Source organism: Narcine bancroftii, chromosome 7, assembly GCF_036971445.1.
Source record: "Narcine bancroftii isolate sNarBan1 chromosome 7, sNarBan1.hap1, whole genome shotgun sequence".
In the NCBI taxonomy this organism is placed as follows: Eukaryota; Metazoa; Chordata; class Chondrichthyes; order Torpediniformes; family Narcinidae; genus Narcine; species Narcine bancroftii.
The window spans coordinates 39178525-39198850 of NC_091475.1; the positions used below are offsets into that span (position 1 = coordinate 39178525).

The following is a 20326-nucleotide window of genomic DNA, read 5'->3' on the forward strand; positions in this document are numbered from 1 at the left end:
TCCTCTCTGTTGTGTTCCATGTACGGTTCCCAAATTTGTTCAAATGATGTGACTTTATTTTTTAAATTGTATGTTATTTTTTCCAATGGAATACATTTATTCATTTCCATGTACCATTGCTGTTCTCTCAGGCTCTCTTCTGATTTCCAAGTTGACATTATGCATTTTTTTGCTACAGCTAAGGCTATCATAATAAATATTTTTTGCACTTCATCCAGTTTAAGGCCTAATTCTTTACTTCTTATATTACTTAGAAGAAAGATCTCTGGATTTTTTGGTATGTTGCTTTTAGTGATTTTATTTAATATCTGATTTAAATCTTCCCAAAATTTTTTCACTTTCTCACATGCCCCAATTGCATGTACTGTTGTTCCCATTTCCTTCTTACAGCGAAAACATCTATCTGATAATGTTGGATCCCATTTATTTAACTTTTGGGGCGTGATATATAGCCTGTGTAACCAATTATATTGTATCATGCGTAACCTCGTATTTATTATATTTCTCATAGTTCCGGAGCATAACTTTTCCCATATTTCATTTTTTATCTTTATGTTTAGATCTTTTTCCCACTTTTGTTTGGGTTTATAGCTTATTTCATCATTTTCCTTCTCTTGCAGCTTGATGTACATGTTTATTATAAATCTTTTAATTATCATTGTGTCTGTAATCACATATTCAAAGCTGCTTCCTTCTGGTAACCTCAGTCTGCTTCCCAATTTGTCCTTTAAGTAGGTTTTCAGTTGGTGGTATGCAAACATTGTACTGTGAGTTATTCCATATTTGTACTTCATCTGTTCAAATGATAATAAATTATTTCCCAAAAAACAATTCTCTATTCTTTTAATTCCTTTTCTCTCCCATTCTCTATCTATTGTGAAAGGGATTAGTTGATTTTGCGTCAATAATAATTTTGGTAGTTGGTCATTTGTTTTTTTCCTTTCTACGTGAATCTTCTTCCAAATGTTGAGTAAATGGTGCAGTACTGGTGAACTTCTATATTGCACCAGTTTTTCATCCCACTTATATGTTCTGGTACCTTCTTCCCTATTTTATCTAGCTCTGTCTTGGTCCAATCTGATTTTTCCCGTGTTTGATAAAAATCTGATAGATATCTTAATTGTGCTGCTCTATAATAATTTTTAAAGTTTGGTAGTGGCAAACCACCTTGTTTGTACCTTTCTGTTAATTTATCCAGCGTTATCCTCGGTTTCCCTCCTTTCCATAAGAATTTCCTTATTATTCTCTTTAGTTCATTGAAGAATTTATCTGTTAAGGGAATTGGTAACGATTGAAATAGCTATTGTATCCTTGAGAAGATATTCATTTTAATGCAATTTACCCTTCCTATCAGTGTTAGTGGTAAATCTTTCCAATGTTCTAAGTCCTCTTGTAATTTCTTCATTAATGGCTGATAATTTAATTGGTATAGATGGCCTAAATAATTATCTAATCTAATACCTAGGTATCGGATTGCTTGTGTTTGCCATTTAAATGGTGATTCTTTTCTAAATTCTGTGTAATCCGCATTATTCATTGGCATCGCTTCACTTTTATTTGCGTTGATCTTGTACCCCGATATTTCTCCATATTCCTTCAATTTCTTATGTAATTCTTTTATTGATAATTCTGGTTCTGTTAAGTATACTATGATGTCATCTGCAAATAAACTGATTTTATATTCCTTCTCTTTTATTTTTATCTCTTTTATTTTATTTTCTGTTCTTATCAGTTCTGCCAATGGTTCTATTGCTAAAGCAAACAGTGAGGGAGATAGTGGACATCCCTGCCTAGTTGACCTGCTTAATTTAAATTGTTTCGATATATATCCATTTACTGTCATCTTCGCCATTGGTCCCTTATATAATGCTTTAATCCAATTAATATATTTCTCTAGTAGGTTGAACCTCTGCAATACTTTGAATAAATAATTCCATTCTACCCTGTCAAAGGCTTTCTCTGCATCTAAAGCAACAGCCATTGTTGGTATCTTATTTCCTTGTACTGTATGGATTAAGTTAATGAACTTACAGACATTGTCCGTTGTTCATCTTTTCTTAATAAATCCAGTTTGATCAAGTTTTACTATTTTTGGTACACAGTCGGTCAATCTGTTTGCTAATAGTTTTGCTATTATCTTATAATCTGAGTTAAGTAGAGATATTGATCTATACGATGCTGGTGTTAGTGGATCTTTCCCTGTCTTTTTTAATATATCCTGTATTTCCTCTATTTCAAATGGTTTTATCAATTTGTTTTGCTCCTCTTCTTGCAGTTTCGGTAGTTCAATTTTAGCTAAAAACTCATCTATTTTGTTTTCTTTCCCTTCGTTTTCAGTTCGGTATAATTGTTTGTAGAATTCCTTGAAGTTTTCATTGATCTATGTTGGGTTATATTGAATTTGTTTGTCCTTTTTCCTTGATGCCAATACTGTTCTTTTAGCTTGTTCTGTTTTAAGCTATCAGGCTAGTATTTTGTGCATTTTTTTCTCCTAGCCCATAATATTTCTGCTTTATTTTCATTATGTTCTTCTTCACCTTATACGTTTGAAGTGTTTCGTATTTTATTTTTTGTCTGCAAATTCTCTTTTTGTTGTATCTTCCCCTTGTTGCTAGTTCTTTATCTGTACTTACTGTTTCCCTTTCCAGCTGTTCTATTTCCCGATTGTAGTCCTTTTTCATCTTAGTTACATAACTTATTATCTGCCCTCTGATGAAGGCTTTCATTGCATCCCATAATATAAATTTGTCTTTCACTGATTCCGTATTTATTTCAAAGTACATTTTAATTTGGCACTCAATAAATTCTCTAAATTCCTGTCTTTTAAGTAGCATGGAGTTTAACCTCCATCTCTATGTTCTTGGTGGGATGTCTTCCAGTTCTATGAATAATATGAGTATTCCTTCTCCTTTGGGTGTTGTCTCCTCCATATATCCAAAAGTTGCATTTCCTGCATTGATTTAACCATAAATTTGGCTACTTTGTTCTTTTTGTTACTCTTTTGTCCAGTTTTATCCATCTTTGAATCCAAATTAAGATTAAAGTCCCCTCCTACCAATATTTTCCCCTGTGTATCTACAATCTTCAAAAAAATATCTTGCATAAACTTTTGATCCTCTTCATTAGGTGCATATATATTGACCAAATTCCAGATTTCTGAATATATCTGAAACTTTATCATTACATATCTCCCTGCTGGATCTATTATTTCCTCCTCTATTTTGATTGGTACATTTTTATTGATTAATATAGCTACACCTCTGGTTTTTGAATTATATGAAGCTGCCGTTTCGTGTCCTACCCAGTCTCTCCTTAATTTCTTGTGTTCCACTTCAGTTAGATGCGTTTCCTGCACGAATGCTATATCTATTTTTTCTTTTTTCAGTAAATTTAATAGCCTATTCCTTTTGATTTGGTTATGTATTCCGTAAATATTTATAGTCATATATTTCAACATGGCCATCTCATACTCTGTTAACTTCTCATTTCCGCTTCCTCACCACCACCTTTCCCCTTTTCCCCATTTTCATTTCTCAGTTTTCCTTTTTTGAACTCAATGTATGACAACACTTCTAAAACATAAAATACTTCAACCACTCCCATCTCTGAGTCACCCCTTGTCCCTTGCCGGGCAACCACAACTCCCCTCTCCATTTGGACTGCGAACCCGTTCGCAAGTGTCAACTGATTTTGGAGTGACTGTTATTCTCTCCCACACAACCCCCTCCAGAGAAGACTTTTATCTTCACATTAAAACAAAGCTCCCCCTCTTTTCTTCTTTTTCTTTTTTTAACCCCCCCTCCCCTTTTTTCCCCCTTCTCCCTTCCTTCCCTCCTTTAGTTCTTACTTATACATTATTTTTAGATCTTTATATGTAGTTTGTCGTTGTTCTTCGTTCTTGTTACATCTCTTCATCTCTCTTTCTGTCCTGCAGGCGTTCTGCAAATTCTCGTGCTTTCTCCGAGAACAGTCTGTTTTGCGCCCCCGGGATAACTATTTTAAGCACTGCTGGATATCTTAACATAAATTTATAGCCTTTTTTCCATAGGATCGATTTTGCTGTGTTAAACTCCTTCCTCTTCTTTAGGAGTTCAAAACTTGTGTCTGGGTAGAAAATTTTCATTTCAAAGGAAAGAAGAAGGACAAAATTTAGATAAAGCCTTTTTTGAAGAACAAATGAGGTCATTAAAAGAATGGTTATCATTAGAATTTAGTTCAATCAAAGAAAAATTAAAAGAGCTGAAGACAGAATGCAAAGCTTAGAGTTGGTCATGACTGAAATAGGGAAAAGAGTAGAAAATGTGGAGGAACGAGAAGCTGCTGTAGAAATGGAGATAAATAATTTAAGAGGGAAGTTGGAAGAGAGCGAAAAAAAATTGAAGAGACACAAGATTTATTGTCACAAAAAATTGATGTATTGGAAAACTACAGTAGGTGAAACAACATAAAAATAGTGGGCCTGAAAGAAGGCAAAGAAGGGTCAGATATGAAGGAATTTATAAAAGGATGGATTCCAAAGGTGTTGGGAACGACAGATTCACATGAAGAAATAGAAATCGAAAAGGTTCATAGAGCACTAGTACCGAAACCGCCACCACATCAAAAATCGAGATTCATATTGGTAAAACTTCTAAGATATACGACAAGAGAGAACATACTGGAGCAGGCAAGAAAGAAGGTTAGAGAAGACAATAAGCAGTTGGAATATAAGGGACAAAATATATTTTTTTACCCAGACATAAGCTTCGAACTTTTAAAGAAGAGGAAGGAATTCAACACGGCAAAAACAATCTTATGGAAGAAAGGGTATAACTTTATATTAAGAGATCCAGCAGTATTCAAAGTATTTATTCCTGGGGAACGGAATAGACTGTTCTCGGACCCAAATAAATCCCAAGAATTTGTTGAACATTTGCAGGATAGGAGAAGAGAGGAGGAGGAATGACAAGAAGGAAGACCGGCAAGAAAATATACAAAAATATGTAAAAATATAAAGTAAAGATAATGTATATTTAAAGATGGATAAGAGAAGGGGGGAAAAAAGAGAGAGAGCTTTGTTTTATGTATAGGACTGGGGGTGGGAGAATAATGGTCACTGCGAAATCGGTTGACGCTTGCAAGTAAGTTCACAAACCGAATGGAAAGGTTGCTGTCAAGGGACAAGAGGCAATCCAAGGAGGGGAGGTTCATTTGGGGATCAAGGGCCATTGCTTGTGGGGATTGTTGGGATATTTCATGTCTTAAGTGCATTGTCATATATTGAGATTAAAAAGGAAAACTTAAAAAACAGTAATGGAGAAAAAGGGGTTGGAGGTGGTGAAGAGGTGGAAAAGAAGTGAAAATAAAGATATAAGATAGCCACGTTAGACTATATGACTATAAACATTAATGGAATATAAAACCAAGTTTAAGTGTATCCCATTGGGAAAAAAAATCACATATAATTTAAAAGACAAAGTTATAATGTTACAATCAACACGGTCTCGTTGAAACTGCCCTGCTTCTGGACACTACAGTCACGGGTGTGAATCCAGCAAGCCGAGGTGCAGTTTGCCATATGGAACATCACAGCTGACGACTATGTGGTCGGCACCCTCAAGCAGGACATGGCAGCTCACATTACCGAGTTCCTCCAGAAACCTCTGGAAGAAGGGAAGTATTAGGCCATCAAGGAGTTACTAACTCCAGCTTTCAGGCTTTAATGGCACGAGCGCGCTGCCCGCCTGCTACACATGGACGGTTTGGAGGACAGGGCCCCGTCTGCCCTCATGAGCGACATGCTCGCCCAGAATGATGGCCATACCCCTTGTGCTCTATTCGAGCAAATTTTCTTGGAGAGGTTACCCAAGGACATCAGGCTGATCATTGCTGAAGAGGACTTCGCAGACCCCTGAAAAGTAGCTGCCAGAGCCGACCTGCTCAGGGCGGCAAAAAGGGATGCCTGTGTTTTATTAGACCACATGGCCTCTTCTCGTCCATATCGGCCTACCAGAGGCCCTTCGACAGACTGCTCAGCAAGTCTTCCTCCAAGCCTGTAAACCCCAGTGAGCTGTATTGTTTCTACCATCAACAATGGGGTGCTGAGACCCGCTGATGCCAATCACTCTGTGGGTTTCCAGGAAACGCCAATGTTGGCCGTCAGTAGTGGTTGCGGCAGCTGGCCTACACAACAGCCTTCTCCACATCCGAGATAGTGTCAGGCTGATGCTTCCTGGTTGACACCGAGGCCAAGGTCAGCGTCTTCCTCCCCTCCACCTCTGGCACATGGCACTGGAAGGCAGGGCGCGGGTTACGGGCTGCCAATAACTCTTCAATACAGACTTACGGCACCTGTACTATCATCTTCCATTTTGACAACCTCCGCTTCACTAGGCAATTTGTCTTAGCAGACATCCACCAGCCTCTCCTCAGGGTGGACTTCCTGAGGGCCAACTCCCTCCTAGTCAATGTCAAGGGCCTCTGGCTTGTACACACAGACTTTTCAGACCCTGTGCACTAAACTGACCACTTCCCACCTATTCTCGGTGGCAAGTTCAAGCAAGTTTCTAGCCGAGTTCCCCTCCATCGCGATGCCGCACTTTAACTCCACTGAGCCTGAACACAAAGTAAGGCATCACATGCTCACTAAAGGTCCCCCACTTCATGCCAGAGGACACTGCCTCCCGCCAGATAAACTCAACCTCGCCAAGGAGGAGTTTTTTTTTAAATGGAGGAATTCTGCATTGTCTGCTGCTCCAACAGTCCCTGGGACTCCGCCATCCACATGGTCCCTAAGGCATCAGGGGGTTGGAGACCATGCGGGGACTACCGCCGGCTAAATGAAGCCACCGCACCAGTTAGATTTCCCATCTCTCATATTCAGGACTTTCCATGAATCTGCAGGGGTCATGGATATTTTCCAAAACAACTTAATCCGTGGCTATCATCAGATCCTCGTCCACCCTGAAGATATTGCAAAGACTGCCATTATTACACCATTTGGGCTGTTTGAATTCCTCAGAATGCCTTTTGGGCTAAAAAAAAACGCACAGACCTTTCAAAGGATGTTGTGGGCAGGGATTTGAAGTTTGTGTTCATCTACCTTGATGACATTCTGATTGCAAGCCATGATCGTGTGGAACATGCCGCTCACATCAGACATTTGTGCCACAGGTTGAGTGAGTTTGGCCTGACAATTAATCCAGCAAAATGCCATTTTGGCAAAGACTCGATTGACTTTTTAAGGTCATAGGATCGACTGCCACGGGGCTAAACCACTACCCGACAAGGTAGTGGCCATTCGGGCATTCTCCAAGCCTTCAACAGTAAGGGGACTACAAGAGTTAGCTGGCATGGTGAATTTTTATTGCAGATTCCTGCCAGGGGCGCTCATACAATGAAACCTTTATTCTCCCTTATGACCAGTACGAAGAAGACAATTTCATGAAACCAAGAGGCATCTGAAGAATTCCAGGCAACAAAAGACGCCCTAGTTAACGCTGCCCTCCTGATACACCCTAAAGCTGATGCCCCCACCGCTCTCAAAGTGATATCCTTTATAAAAATAATTACATTTTAACAATATGTTTAGGTGTGAATTTCTGTTAAAATATAAAATTGGACTGGAAAAAATATTCTGTAGGATATGTATGATAAATTTTGAATTTGCCCTCTTTGTCTTAAATTTTTTTTAAAATATAGACATTTAGCATGACCCCATGCTGCCCAATTATACCCAATTGACATACAAACGCCAGTATATTATGAAAGGTGAGAGGAAGCCTATGCAGACACAGGAAGAACTTACAAACTTCTTATAGAGAGCATGGGATTCAAACCCCAGTTCCAATCAATAGTGCTGAAGCAGCGTTGGGCTAACTGCTACAATGACTGTGTCTTCTCTGGCTATTGCTAATCATTTGTATATCTTGCTATGTTTTAATAAAATTCTATTTGAAATTAATGTATCCAGTTCAGTGGTTAAAATTAATTACTATGAAGTGAATATTACAGTAAAAGCCCCAGTATCCAGCACCTATGAGGATCGGTAGATGACGGATAAGTGAATTTTCCAATTGCTTGAGATTACCTGTTGCATGGATTGGTGAACTAACAATTTTAAACTTGTGTATTTTTTACCTATTTATTTTCTGCAATTTTTGTTTGCCGGTTTATTGAGTTCCGTATAAGATGGATTTTACTGTAATTGGACAAAGGAATGAGTTGTGGAAACATGTTTGGACAGTGTTGGGTAGATTTGAGGAAATTTTATAAAGTATCTCAGCTTCAGATGGCACAATCACTAACATTTTGCAATGATCAGATTTAGCAAGAAGGCAGTGCAAATTGAAATCTAGGACTGGAATCAATTTTATTGGAGGATCAATATTTCAAAAAGCATTGTCTTAGGAATGAAAACAATAGATTGATGTAAGAAGTAAAATGTAGCATGTAGAAGTGATTGTGTGAGATTTCTTGCCATCTCCTTAAAAGTGTGAAATATTTGGTTCAGGCAGTTCATTTGAAAATATCGAAGATGCTCAGGAGCCTGCACAACGTAAAAAGGAAGAGCTGGAAGCAGAAGAAGAGCCACGTCCCTGTAGCCAGAAGGTAGACCCTCAGGTTAGAATGACAAAATCTCATAGTTAATTTAAATCCTCCCCTGTGTAGTAGGACGTTGACCTCTATACCTGAGTACTTGCCTTTATAACTTTACATAATTTTGCATGTGAGCTGTTATCTTAATCTTTTAATGATTTTCAATTTGGCTTTAATAACTGACCAGTGCATCTGACTCATTCTTTGATCAGAAATTGATGGAATTCATATGTTGAATATTTACTTTTCACAGATCCATTCATCTTGCAGCCAGACCAAAATTCATATGAACTGTGAAGTTAAGAACTGCTCAAATACTTGCCTCTTGGGATATGCGACTTCTGGTAGCATAAAGGTTGTTAAAAATATTGATAAAGATATTGACAGGTATGAAAGCAATTTATTCACAAGTTATATTTGTTCTTCCTGATATCTATATCTATACTTCCTATAATATGGAAAAAGATTGAAGTGGATCTGTTGGCCAAGCCCACTGGCTGCCTGCTCCCACTCCCACTGTTTCTTTCAGTGTGATCCATATGAGGATAATGTTACAGTACATGCAGTGTGGAGCAGTCTCATGTAGTGAACTGCAGGGCCTCCCTTATTGTAACTGGGGCTAGTTGTGCTGCAGGACTATTTTGACACCAGAACTTGTAGACTTTGGAAAGGTCATAAAAAAGAATTATCAGGATGCTGTCTGGATTCAATGGTATGAAGTACAAGAGTTTGGACAAACTTGAGGTGCTTTCTCTGGAGCATCAGAAGCTCAGGGGAGATCTAATATAACTCATAATTAGTGAGATGGTTGGAATTTTTTCAGAGTGGTGTGCAAGGACTTGAGGGATATGGATCATATACAAACAGAAAATATTCCATTTAATTTAGCATCATGCTTGGTGGAGACGTCATGGGCTGAAGTTCCTGTACTGTTCCTTGTTCTAAATGTGTAAGAGAAATTGCTTTAAGATGTTATTTTATCATGAGGATTAATTCTGAATTTGTGTTCTATCCTGAGCCTTGTATTTCCTTGTTCTTTCCCACTATTCATTTTGCTTGTAATTCTGTCCCCATCCAATGTTATTCAGATTTGGTGTTATCAATGTTTAAAACTTACTTTCCTATCGATAATATCATTTATTTATACTTGAGTTTGCACAAAAAAGACAGTTGGTTTGAGATGGGGGAGCTGTAGATATCTTGTTCAATTTATAAAATTATTTTATTTTCCCAAAATGATTTCTTTTATTCAATGATGAAAGTTCCTCGTGTTTCAATTACAACATTGCTGATGCAAACTCTGGAACCTGATTAGGATAGTGTAAATTCAGTAGAGTCGGGAAGACTGCAGCAGAGGGTGTAATTAAGAAGACCTAGCTAAATAAGCATTTCCATTACAAACAATAGGGGTGTTTATAATAATCTGCTGCTTTAGAAATATTTTAAATAAGAACCGTGAATTCCTAAACTATCACTATTCTTTCTGACCTACTCCCTGCAATCCTGTCAATTATCTTGATTGTATTTATTTTATCTAATTTTATGTTCTGAAGTTTATTTTCTAAGTTATGCTGCTTTTTCTTCTCAGTCCTCTATTATTTCTGCAAGTATTTTATAACTACACAATAATGAACCTGCCTCTTGAGAAATCCCATCTGCCCTGCTCTTCACTGGGCAACAATTTTTTTTCAAATATTTTCTTGCTGAAAAGAAATGGGGGATTATGAACACTAAGATAATTTCAGATTTGCTGCATCACATAGAAAGTTGAAGAAAAATTAAATTAACTTTTATTGAATTTAGCATGTTTAATCTCATAATGATCCTAACACATTGTGGTAGTTTAACTGACCTTAAATGATTGGCCACTGATTTTCGTTTGTACTCAGCATCTGATGCTTCTCGTGTCAGTGTCCAACAATAGTGGGCCAGCATTGATGGATTCCAGTTGCCCTGACAGCACTTTTCTATGGTCACAATGTCCTGGTGAAACCTTTCATCACTTTCGTCACTGACTACATCAAGATCAGCTGAGAAAACCAAGTGCAAATGCAGAAAGTGAATTTTCAATGACGTTGCACTTCATGGTTTTGTATGCTTGAAATAGTCTTAAAATATGACAGGAAATCACAAGAATAGGTTAAATCTAAAGAATGGCACATGATAGGATCATTTTAAGGTGATTTTTGTTATCAGCAGCCGAAAATTCATAAAATAGACCTAAAAATAGTCAGGAGGCAAAAATCTTTGTTTTCCAGTGCTGTTCCTCCCTGTTTTTGCTTTGATTTAGTCCTCTCCCTCACCTCATTTTTATGGGATATATCAGAGTGAGAATGGGTTGTAGCTGCTCCACATTTTTGGATTGTTTAATTTTCTATTTTAATCCCCTAATATGTTGATACACTTTTCCCTTTGTCTCTGTTTCTTACCAAAAAGCCGCAGTGGTTACGTCGAAGAGGAAAGTTATAAGGATGTCCTTAGATCAACTTCCAGTAGGTCCTGCACAGACAGTGGAGAAGAAGAAAGTTGCAGCTATTGGGACGATGAGCTAAAACAGAAAATGAGGGACAAAATAAAAGATGGTAAATTTAAAAAATGTCCAATAATTTATTGTTTGTTAGAAATTCCAACAAAAATATTATACCAAGACACTAAAAAAATTTAGATTTGAAGTTTCTCATAATTCTAGAAACATAGGAAATAGGAACAGGAGTAGGCCAAAAATGGTCCATCGAGCCTGCTCCGCCATTCAATAAGATCATGGCTGATCTAATTTATGACCTAACTCCACCTACCCGCCTTCTCCCCATATCCCCTAATTCCTCTATCATGTAAAAATTTATCTAACCGAATTTTAAATATGTTTAATGAAGCAGCCTCAACCACTTTCCTGGTTAGAGAATTCCAAACATTCACTACTCTCTGGGAAAAACTATTTGTCCTAAATCTACTCCCCCGAATCTTGAGACTGTGTCCTCTCGTTTTAGTTTCCCCGGCCAGCTCAAAAAACCTTTCTACATCTATCCTATCCATACCCTTTATAATCCTATATGTTTCTATAAGATCTCCTCTCATTCTTCTGAACTCCAGCGAATACAATCCTAGACGATTTAATCTTTCATCATAAGTCAACCCTTTCATCCCAGGGATCAACCTAGTAAACCTCCTCTGGACCGTCTCCAAAGCCAGTATATCCTTCCTCAAATATGGAGACCAGAACTGGACACAGTACTCCAGGTGCGGTCTCACCAGTACCTTATACAGTTGCAACATGACCTCCCTACTCCTGAATTCAATTCCTCTAGCGTTGAAGGCCAACATTCCATTTGCCTTCTTAATAACCTGCTGCACCTGCAACCTAACTTTTTGCGATTCATGCACAAGCACTCCCAAGTCCCTCTGCACAACAGCATGCTGTAGTTTTTCACCCTTTAAATAATATTCAGCTCTTTTATTTTTCTTGCCAAAGTCGATAACCTCACACTTACTAACATTGTACTCCATCTGCCAGACCTTTACCCACTCATCCAGCTTAACTTTATCCCTCTGCAGACTCTCCACATCCTCATTACAATTTGCTCTTCCACTCAATTTGGTGTCATCCGCAAACTTGGCTACACCACATTTTGTCCCCTCCTCCAAGTCATCAATGTAAATGATGAACAGTTGTGGGCCTAACACTGACCCCTGTGGCTCCCCACTTACCACTCTCTGCCAACCTGAAAAACTCCCACTTATCCCGACTCTCTGCCTCCTGTCAGACAACTAATTTTCAATCCAGGCCAATATACTTACCCGGAAGTATATTGCTAATAGTTATACAAAAGAGATTCTGAAATCTAATAAACATTCCTTACTGTTGGTGCGTTAAAAATGTGCAGGCCATATATTCAATTGAACATGCTGCATACAAAATCATTTAGTGTCATTTTTAAAAATGTATTATTTCTACAGCATATGATTGTGGTTCATCATAGGTTTCTTGACATTCTGTAAATGGTAAGGGTCATTGTGCTATCTGCTCTGGGCTGTCTTTATGGTACATTATTGCCACACCAGAACAAAGAAGAGCAAGCCTTTAAGTTGGCTGATATGATATTTTATTATATGGTTTGTTGGAAAGAGGACAATATGGAGGTCAATTGTAAATTAAGGGAATGTCCTGATAGATTTTTGTCTGGCTTTCTGGCAAAGTATTCTCTGTCATTACGTGTTTTTAGTTTATGTTTTAGTTTTACGAGAAAGCGAAAAGATTTTAAGGGGAAAAATTAGAAATTGAATAGACAACTATCTTTATTGGATTCTTTTGCTTTTCTTTTTACTAAGATGGAAGATTGAAAAAATCTCAGAAACAATATTCCTACTTATCAGATGATCGTGGAACCTTGCAGGTATTGTCTAGTGCACAGCTTGTAATACCTGTACAGGATAAATTCTGTGACTTAGCCTACCTTGTTCAATTTGAGTTTCTCTTTTTAAAAAAAAATTTTTGGCATTTGTTTTGATTAAAAGATCAAAGTGTTATTGTTTTATAAATTAAAAAGTACTTAAACTAAACAAAATGAATTGATAAATGAACACAGTGCATCTTTAATTCTGAATGCTTTAAGTTGTTGAGTTATATAGAATCAAGATACACACTGATTGTAAGAATGCAAGTAGGATATTTTGAGTTTGTCTTTTGAACCCTGCAGTCAGATTATCTGCCATTTCTTGCTGAAGAAATTGTTTATGAAAAGTAGCAATTGAAAGATGTCAGGAAATGATTGAACTACATACTTAGTAAGCAATGATATCTGGAACAAACTGGCAGTAAAAGCAAAGTTAGAAAAACATTTGTTCTTCAAACCTAGCTGTTATGAGCAACATTTGGTTGAGTATCACCTCGTCCTAGAGATTGATATAATCAGTTCTGACAAGTTGTTTGTTACTATCCTTTGTCCAAGATAAAGAGTTAACATTTATTTTGGTAACAATACAACTCTGATTATCTGAAATCAGATTCTCCAAAATCCTCATTTGTCCGAAATTTTTTCGACCCAAACTAACCTCACAGGTTGAAAAAAAATTCACATGACATGAAATTAGAACAATAATTGCCCTCATTTCGGGTAACTCCCTCCCCTTTCTCCATTTCTTCTTTGCCTTCCCCTATTGATTTTTCTCTCCAACTCTCCCTCTCAAACTGCGTGCTACTGTCTCCCAGCTGCAAGCAATTGGAAGAATCCCTTGTCCCGGCGTCATCAAGGAGAGCGACCTCCCAGGTAGGAGTAGCGTTCCCTCCCCTCTCCTCAGCTTACTGGAGCTCCTCATGCCGACTCCTACTACCACACACGCAATGTGCATATACAGAAGGCCTAGGAGAGGATTCAGATTTTGGACTCCGGTGTCAGGAGCTCTGGCGACCGGGGAGACAGGAGCCCACCAACTCATCAGTGAGTGTTCCACTGGCCCGGGAAGCCTCTCTGGGGAACAGCGGCAGCGCTGGGGAAGTGTCATGGATCGGCAGCAGTGGTTGGGAGGTCTCAGTAATTGGCAGCGGTGTTGCAGCCAGCTTTGTTTTTTGGCGAGAATTAAGTGTTATTTTAATGCTTAAAAAGCCTTCCCTTGTTTGTTGTTGTTTCAACTTTGATACAAATAATTTGCTGTTGCTACTGGGCTGTTTTAAAAAAAAATGACCAGTTATCAAAAAAATACATTTATCTGACAGAGGCCCAGTCCCAACCATTTTGGATAATCGGAGTTGTACTGTAAAAAAAATTCTTAAATTACTAGCTTCATTCATGTGTTTTTCTGCAGATAGAGAAAATTTATTTATCTAAGGTGTTATTTTTCTTAGGATTTCAAAATGTCCAAAGCAACTTCCCAAAAACTTGGTTCTTTGAGTAAGTTTTGCAACTCAAATTTCAACATTATGTTTGTTATTTGCTTTAATTTAATCTTTACAGTTGGCACAATTGTAAAATAATGCTACTGAATTCGGGGAAACACATCAGAGTAAGAATGAAAGAACAGCTTCCATTCATGTATACATTATATCTTTCACAACTGTGGAGAATCCCAATTCATTTTATAGGAAATAAAATATTTGGAATTTTATTTACTATTGTGGTGTTTAAAAAAAAAGTGTCTATTATTGAGCATAACATAATCACGTTTAGTTTGAAAAGGAAAATGTAAAATCTCCACCAAGATTCTGAATTAAATTTAGGGTAACTTCTGTGCATTGCATAAGATTGCTAGATAAGATGAAAGCAGGGGGGATATATATATTTTGGCTATGTTGTCTAGATTTTGAGGTTTCTTCCTTCTGTACCAATTCCCATTAATGTCTTGAATACTTTGTCCAAATTACCCTTAAATTTTTTTGATTCCAGGGAATATAATCTTAATTTGTACAATTTTTCATTGTGGCTTTTTCTATGCACCCTACTCCTTCCAATGTCATTTTATCTTTTGTAAGGTGTTTTTAGAATCATTCAGGTATTTTCATTCTTCAGATATAAAGGACTATATCGACAGTCCCCAGGTTACGAATGAGTTTCGTTACCTGGGTCTGTATAAGCCAAATTTGTACATAATGGGTAACAGGTATTTACGGTTCTTATTTAGCAATTGTGAGGTAACATTATGCACATGCGCTAATTGGGGAACAGCCATTCATAAGTATGAGTTGTTTGTAACCCAGACTTTGTAACCCGGGGACTGCCTGTATATCATTCGATTATGGTTTTTAATTACTTTTTTATTCACAAAAATAATCATTCTTAGGATGGGGCATCACTACTGACGCTAGCATTTATTGCCCATCCTTTTTTTCCACATGAAGATGGTATTGAGCTGCTGCCTTGAACCAGTGCAATCCACCCATTAACGCACTAATCATGCAGTCTGGCACCACATAATGCCTGTTAACGCTATTGCAACACCACTTTTTTGTTGCACTATGGTAACTAAAGGATCTATGTTAATATGAATCCTTAGTTTAATGTTAAAAGTACATTTTATCTAGATATGGTTTAATAAGTTAGTTTGGGTGGCTATGGGGCACAAAGCATTTTAAACACATGGTTCTTTGAGATAGAAGACAGAAGCCAGTTTGAGACGAAAATGGATGCTGATTGAAGTTAGAGGATTTATGATGGTTCTTGAAATATTGGAAATAATAGATGTTAAGTTCAGAAGCACCTGTATAAACGCACGGCCATTTTAGTTCTGAGGAAAGCAGACTTCTTGGAGACATGTGGACAAAAAGCTTTGAAGATGCCAATGCACAGGACAGGAAGAGGCTACAGAGAGTTGTGAACTTAACCAAGGCCATCATGGGTATCAGTCTTCACCCTATCGTGAACATCTACAAGAAGCAGTGTTTTAAGAAAAAGCAGCATCTATCCTCAAGGACTCTTATCACCAGGCCTCCTTCACACTGTTACTATCAGGAAGGAAGGAGGAACAGGAGCCTGAAGACAAACACCCAGCTTCTTCCCTTCTGCCATCAGATTTCTGAATGCACAATGACCTACAGACACTATCTTTCTTTCTCTTCTTTTTGCACTAATTTATTTAAAAAAAATGTAATTTATAGCTTTCATATTTGCCCTGTAATGAATATTTGCACCTGTAATGAATATTTACATCTGTAATGAATATTTGCACCTGTAATGAATATTTGCACCTGTAATGCTGCAGCAAAACAATGAATTTCATGGCCTGTTCACAACAATGAATTCTGATTCATTGAAACAGATGACATCCCAAATGACTGCTTTGAGTCAGTGCACTTTTATGTATTCAAGAACCCAGCAACCAATGTCGATGAATATATCCCTGCCGTTATAGACTTCATCAATAAGGGTGTGGAAGATTGTGATCAAGAGGATAATATAATTATTCACCAATAAGAAAACCTGAAAGAACGCAGTCATCTCTACACTGAAGGCTAGGTTAAAGGCATTCAACACAGGAAACCCAGTCTGATACAAGAAATCCAAATAAGATCTTTGCAAGGCTATCAGGGAAACCTGAGACACTACTGCTCTAGGATTCTTGAGAACATCATGGACACCTAGTGACCATGGCAGGATATTGCGAAGTAGTGAGCAATGCAGCATAAAAGATTGCGTCATTGTCTAATGAGCCTAAAGCATTCTGTGCCATTTCGAACAGGGAGCTTGTGAGGCAGCGACATCCTCCTCAACTACTGAGGTCACTGCTGTTGGCATCATGTCAGCCACTGGAGAATGTACCTGCAGAAAGCAACTGTCCCAGATTGAGTCTCTGGGCAATCCATGTTCACACCCTGCAACAGGCTATAATTTCCACCTGCTTCAAAAAAGGCCATCTGCAAACCAGTAACTGAAGAAAATCATAATAATGGGCATAAACGAATGTTGACCAGTGGCTCTGACATCTGACATCCACCATCATGAAGTGCTTTGAAAGGGTGGTCAAATCTAGCCTTCAAGCTAACCTTGACCTGTGACAGATTATAGATATATTTTTGGGAGATAAATTAGGGCAGGCTTTTTAGTGTAGGTCACATACAAACACTTCAGAATAGATCTCATTTAAAATACTGGAACTCTGCTCAAGCTAGACAGGCCAGCTTCAAGAGCCTTTGCAAAAGCTTTGGAGAGTGCCCAAGAGACTTCACTAATGGATTGTTGTTTTGAAAAGCAACAGATGAAAGAACTCGGAGGAATAGGTTTAGAGCCACAGGCTGTCTGTGAGTTCTGTTTGCTGTTCTAAGAAGGTCACGTGGTTTTGCAAGCAGAGAGAGAATCAAACAGGTTTTTCTGTGTGTGTGTGTGTGTGTGTGTGTGTGTGTGAAAGAGAGAGATGAGTTCTGCAGTTTTACAGTCAGCAGTAACAGCTGGTACTGGAACAGTACATGCTAGCAAGCTTGTGGAAAAACCCCATTTGGAAGATGGGTTGAGAGTGCTTAGTTCAGCATGTTCAAAGCCCTTGTGGTTCATACAAGAGGAGGCGACTGGCTGCCTAATGTTTCACTTGAAATAAGAGAAACTAAAAGGAAATCTGTGGTGACCTGAAAGAAAGAGGTTATCATCTGGAGAACTTTGATGGGGCAAGTTTCTTCGGCAAGACACTGAAGTGGCTGATTAAAAGGAATCAGTTATGGGTGTCCAGCGAACATAAATCTCTCTGAAAACTGACAAGAACCTTCCTGAGTGGTAACCATTTACCTTTCAAGCACGAAAACCTGGTGAACTTCATAAATGTTAAATTCTGTGCACAGTATAAGAATTGCCTGCAACCAGTAAACTTGGAGGAATGAGAAGTGAGATTGGATGGTAAATCGAAGAACTTTTCTGAACTTACATACACATTACATACACGTGCATTTAGAATTAGGAGGAGGTTCAGTTAGGTTAAGTAAGTTAATAGTAATAAGTTAAATTTTGATTGTTTTCGTGTTTAAAGATAATTAAAAGCAACTTTTGTTTAAGTAACCATTTGTCTTGGTGAATATCTAATGCTGCTGGATTTTGGGGTCCTCTGGACTTGTAACATACCCAATTCAATTGACCTACCATCCAAACAGATTCACAGCAGTCGTAACATTCCTGGCCCTCCACTGGGTCCTGGAACAACTGGCCACCAAATATACCTCGTCAAGGATACTGTTTATTGACGAGAGCTTTGCCCTCAATATCGTACCCCCAGTAAACTCATCCCCAAACTTCAAGACAATCGGTTCAACACCCTCCTCTGCAATTGGATCCTTGACTTTCACTCTAACAGTCCGCAATCATGAGATGAGAGACAACCTCCTCCACGATCATTCTCAATACCAGTGCTCTGCAAGGATGTGTATTTACATACCCTCTCTACATGCACGAATGTGTAGTCACAAACTACTCTAACTCCATTCTTAAGTTCACATGACTGTCATGACGAGATATCAAATAATGACAGATGGAATATATAAAGGAGAATGAGTCCAATGGCCTTGTGCCAACATAACCACTCTCTCACAGTGTCAGTTTTTGTGGAATGTGGGTGTCAATGACAGTCGGTATTTATTGCTTGTTCTTTACTGTCCTTGAGAGGGTGATGGTAAAAAGCTTCAAGAAATGTAGCCCTACCTGTAATAGCTTTCCTGATTTAGTGTTGAATTGAGAGATCCCATATTTACAGGTAAAGGTTGATTATTGTCATATAATACTACATTTAGAATGTAACATACATGAAATTCTTCAACTTTGTCCACCGTAAGGACGACAGAGTTACCTCTTTGTCAAGCATCCCTCACAGAAATGAGACCCCAGTGAGAAATGAACTCGTGACTCCTGGTTTACAAGACCAGTTCTCTTAGCACTGAACTATTGGAGCAGTATGTTTACTGATACTTGTTTGTAATTTAATACATTGTAGCAGCCAGACACACAAAATGGCAGTCAAATGCAACCCACACAGGTGAATGGCTTTTCTCCTTGGCTGATGCCCACATGACAGGAACATCGACCAATCAGCGACTGGGCCCAGAGGCAAGAAACTGGGCCTATATAAACAGGGGCAGAGAATGCAATAAACCAGTATTGTCTATAGCCACATCGAGTGCTTGTTGTTCTTCCACTCCCTGCTGTAGCAACTCGCTACATTGGTGACCATGACCGGTCCAAATGGAATTTGGACACGAATATGACCGACCAGTCAACTCTACACGCAGTTTCCTTGAAATTGCCGACATTTTAGATAGCACAGCCACTAGTGTGGTTTGACCAGGCTGAAGCCCAGTTCCAGCTCTGACAGATCTCTGCTGACACCAAGAAGAACTACTGTGTGGTGATCTTGCTGGACCAGGACACAGCAGCACAAGTCGTTTATGTCCTGCTGCAACCTCCAGAACATGGTAACTATGACACCCTTAAAGAACTTTTAACCCAAACTTTCGGGATCTCATGGTGCAAGTGCGCTTTCCAACTATTGCACATGGATGGCCTGGGGGGACAGAGCCCCATCCGTCCTCATGAGCGACATGCTGGCCTTGGCCGAGGGGCACAAGCTTTGCCTGCTTTTTTAGCATGTTTTTCTGGAACGGCTGCCAAAGGATATCCAACTGCTGCTCAACGACAAAGACTTCAGCAAGAAAGTCACCACTTGAGCGGACACGCTGTGGAGAGCGAAAAGGGTCGGCAGCTCCGTGGTGGAACAGGTCGTTAGGCCACATATGCTGACAACAACAAGGTCACAACGACTATCAGAAAGGCAAGTGGACTCCCCCACTAATCAGTACTGCTTCTACCATCAGAGATGGGTTATGGAGGCCGGCTGATGCCGCCACCCTCTGTGCGTTTCAGGGAAATCCCATGGTCAGTCATCGCTAGTGGTAATGGCAGTTGGCCAACAAGACAGCCTCCTCCACATCTGAGACTCCCTCTTGTCCTTCCCTCCCCCCACCCAGTCTACAACACTCAGAACGGGAAACCAGGGCTGGTCCTGAGGGTGGTGAACAGTAGCAGCATAAGGACCTTTGTCACCCGCACCATCCCAGTCCATTTTGGAACCAGCTGGTTCACATAGATTTTTACACTCTTGGGAGCAGACTTTCTCCAAGCCCACTGTCTGCTAGTGGACATTAAAGGGTGGCATTTGGTGCATGCCAGGACTTTCCAGACTTTCTCCCTGGGTCAGGCCAGACTATTCACCACCCCCCCCCATCTTGACTCTATCGCAGGGTCTAGAAACGAGTTCACATGCATCCTAACCGAATTTCCTTCCATTGTGA

The 20326-nt window shown here is 38.9% G+C and overlaps 1 protein-coding gene across 11 annotated transcripts in view; it reads left to right on the plus strand.

Annotated features, from left to right (window-relative positions):
- LOC138738784 (histone-lysine N-methyltransferase SETDB2-like) overlaps positions 1 to 20326 on the plus strand; it is a 123203-nt gene that overhangs the window by 34880 nt on the left and 67997 nt on the right. For all 11 annotated transcript variants that reach the window (XM_069889697.1, XM_069889703.1, XM_069889696.1 and 8 more), the window contains 5 exons: positions 8492 to 8601; positions 8831 to 8964; positions 11014 to 11159; positions 12904 to 12968; positions 14417 to 14462. In XM_069889697.1, coding sequence (XP_069745798.1) covers positions 8492 to 8601; positions 8831 to 8964; positions 11014 to 11159; positions 12904 to 12968; positions 14417 to 14462 — 501 coding nt within the window. The remainder of the gene's footprint in view (positions 1 to 8491; positions 8602 to 8830; positions 8965 to 11013; positions 11160 to 12903; positions 12969 to 14416; positions 14463 to 20326) is intronic.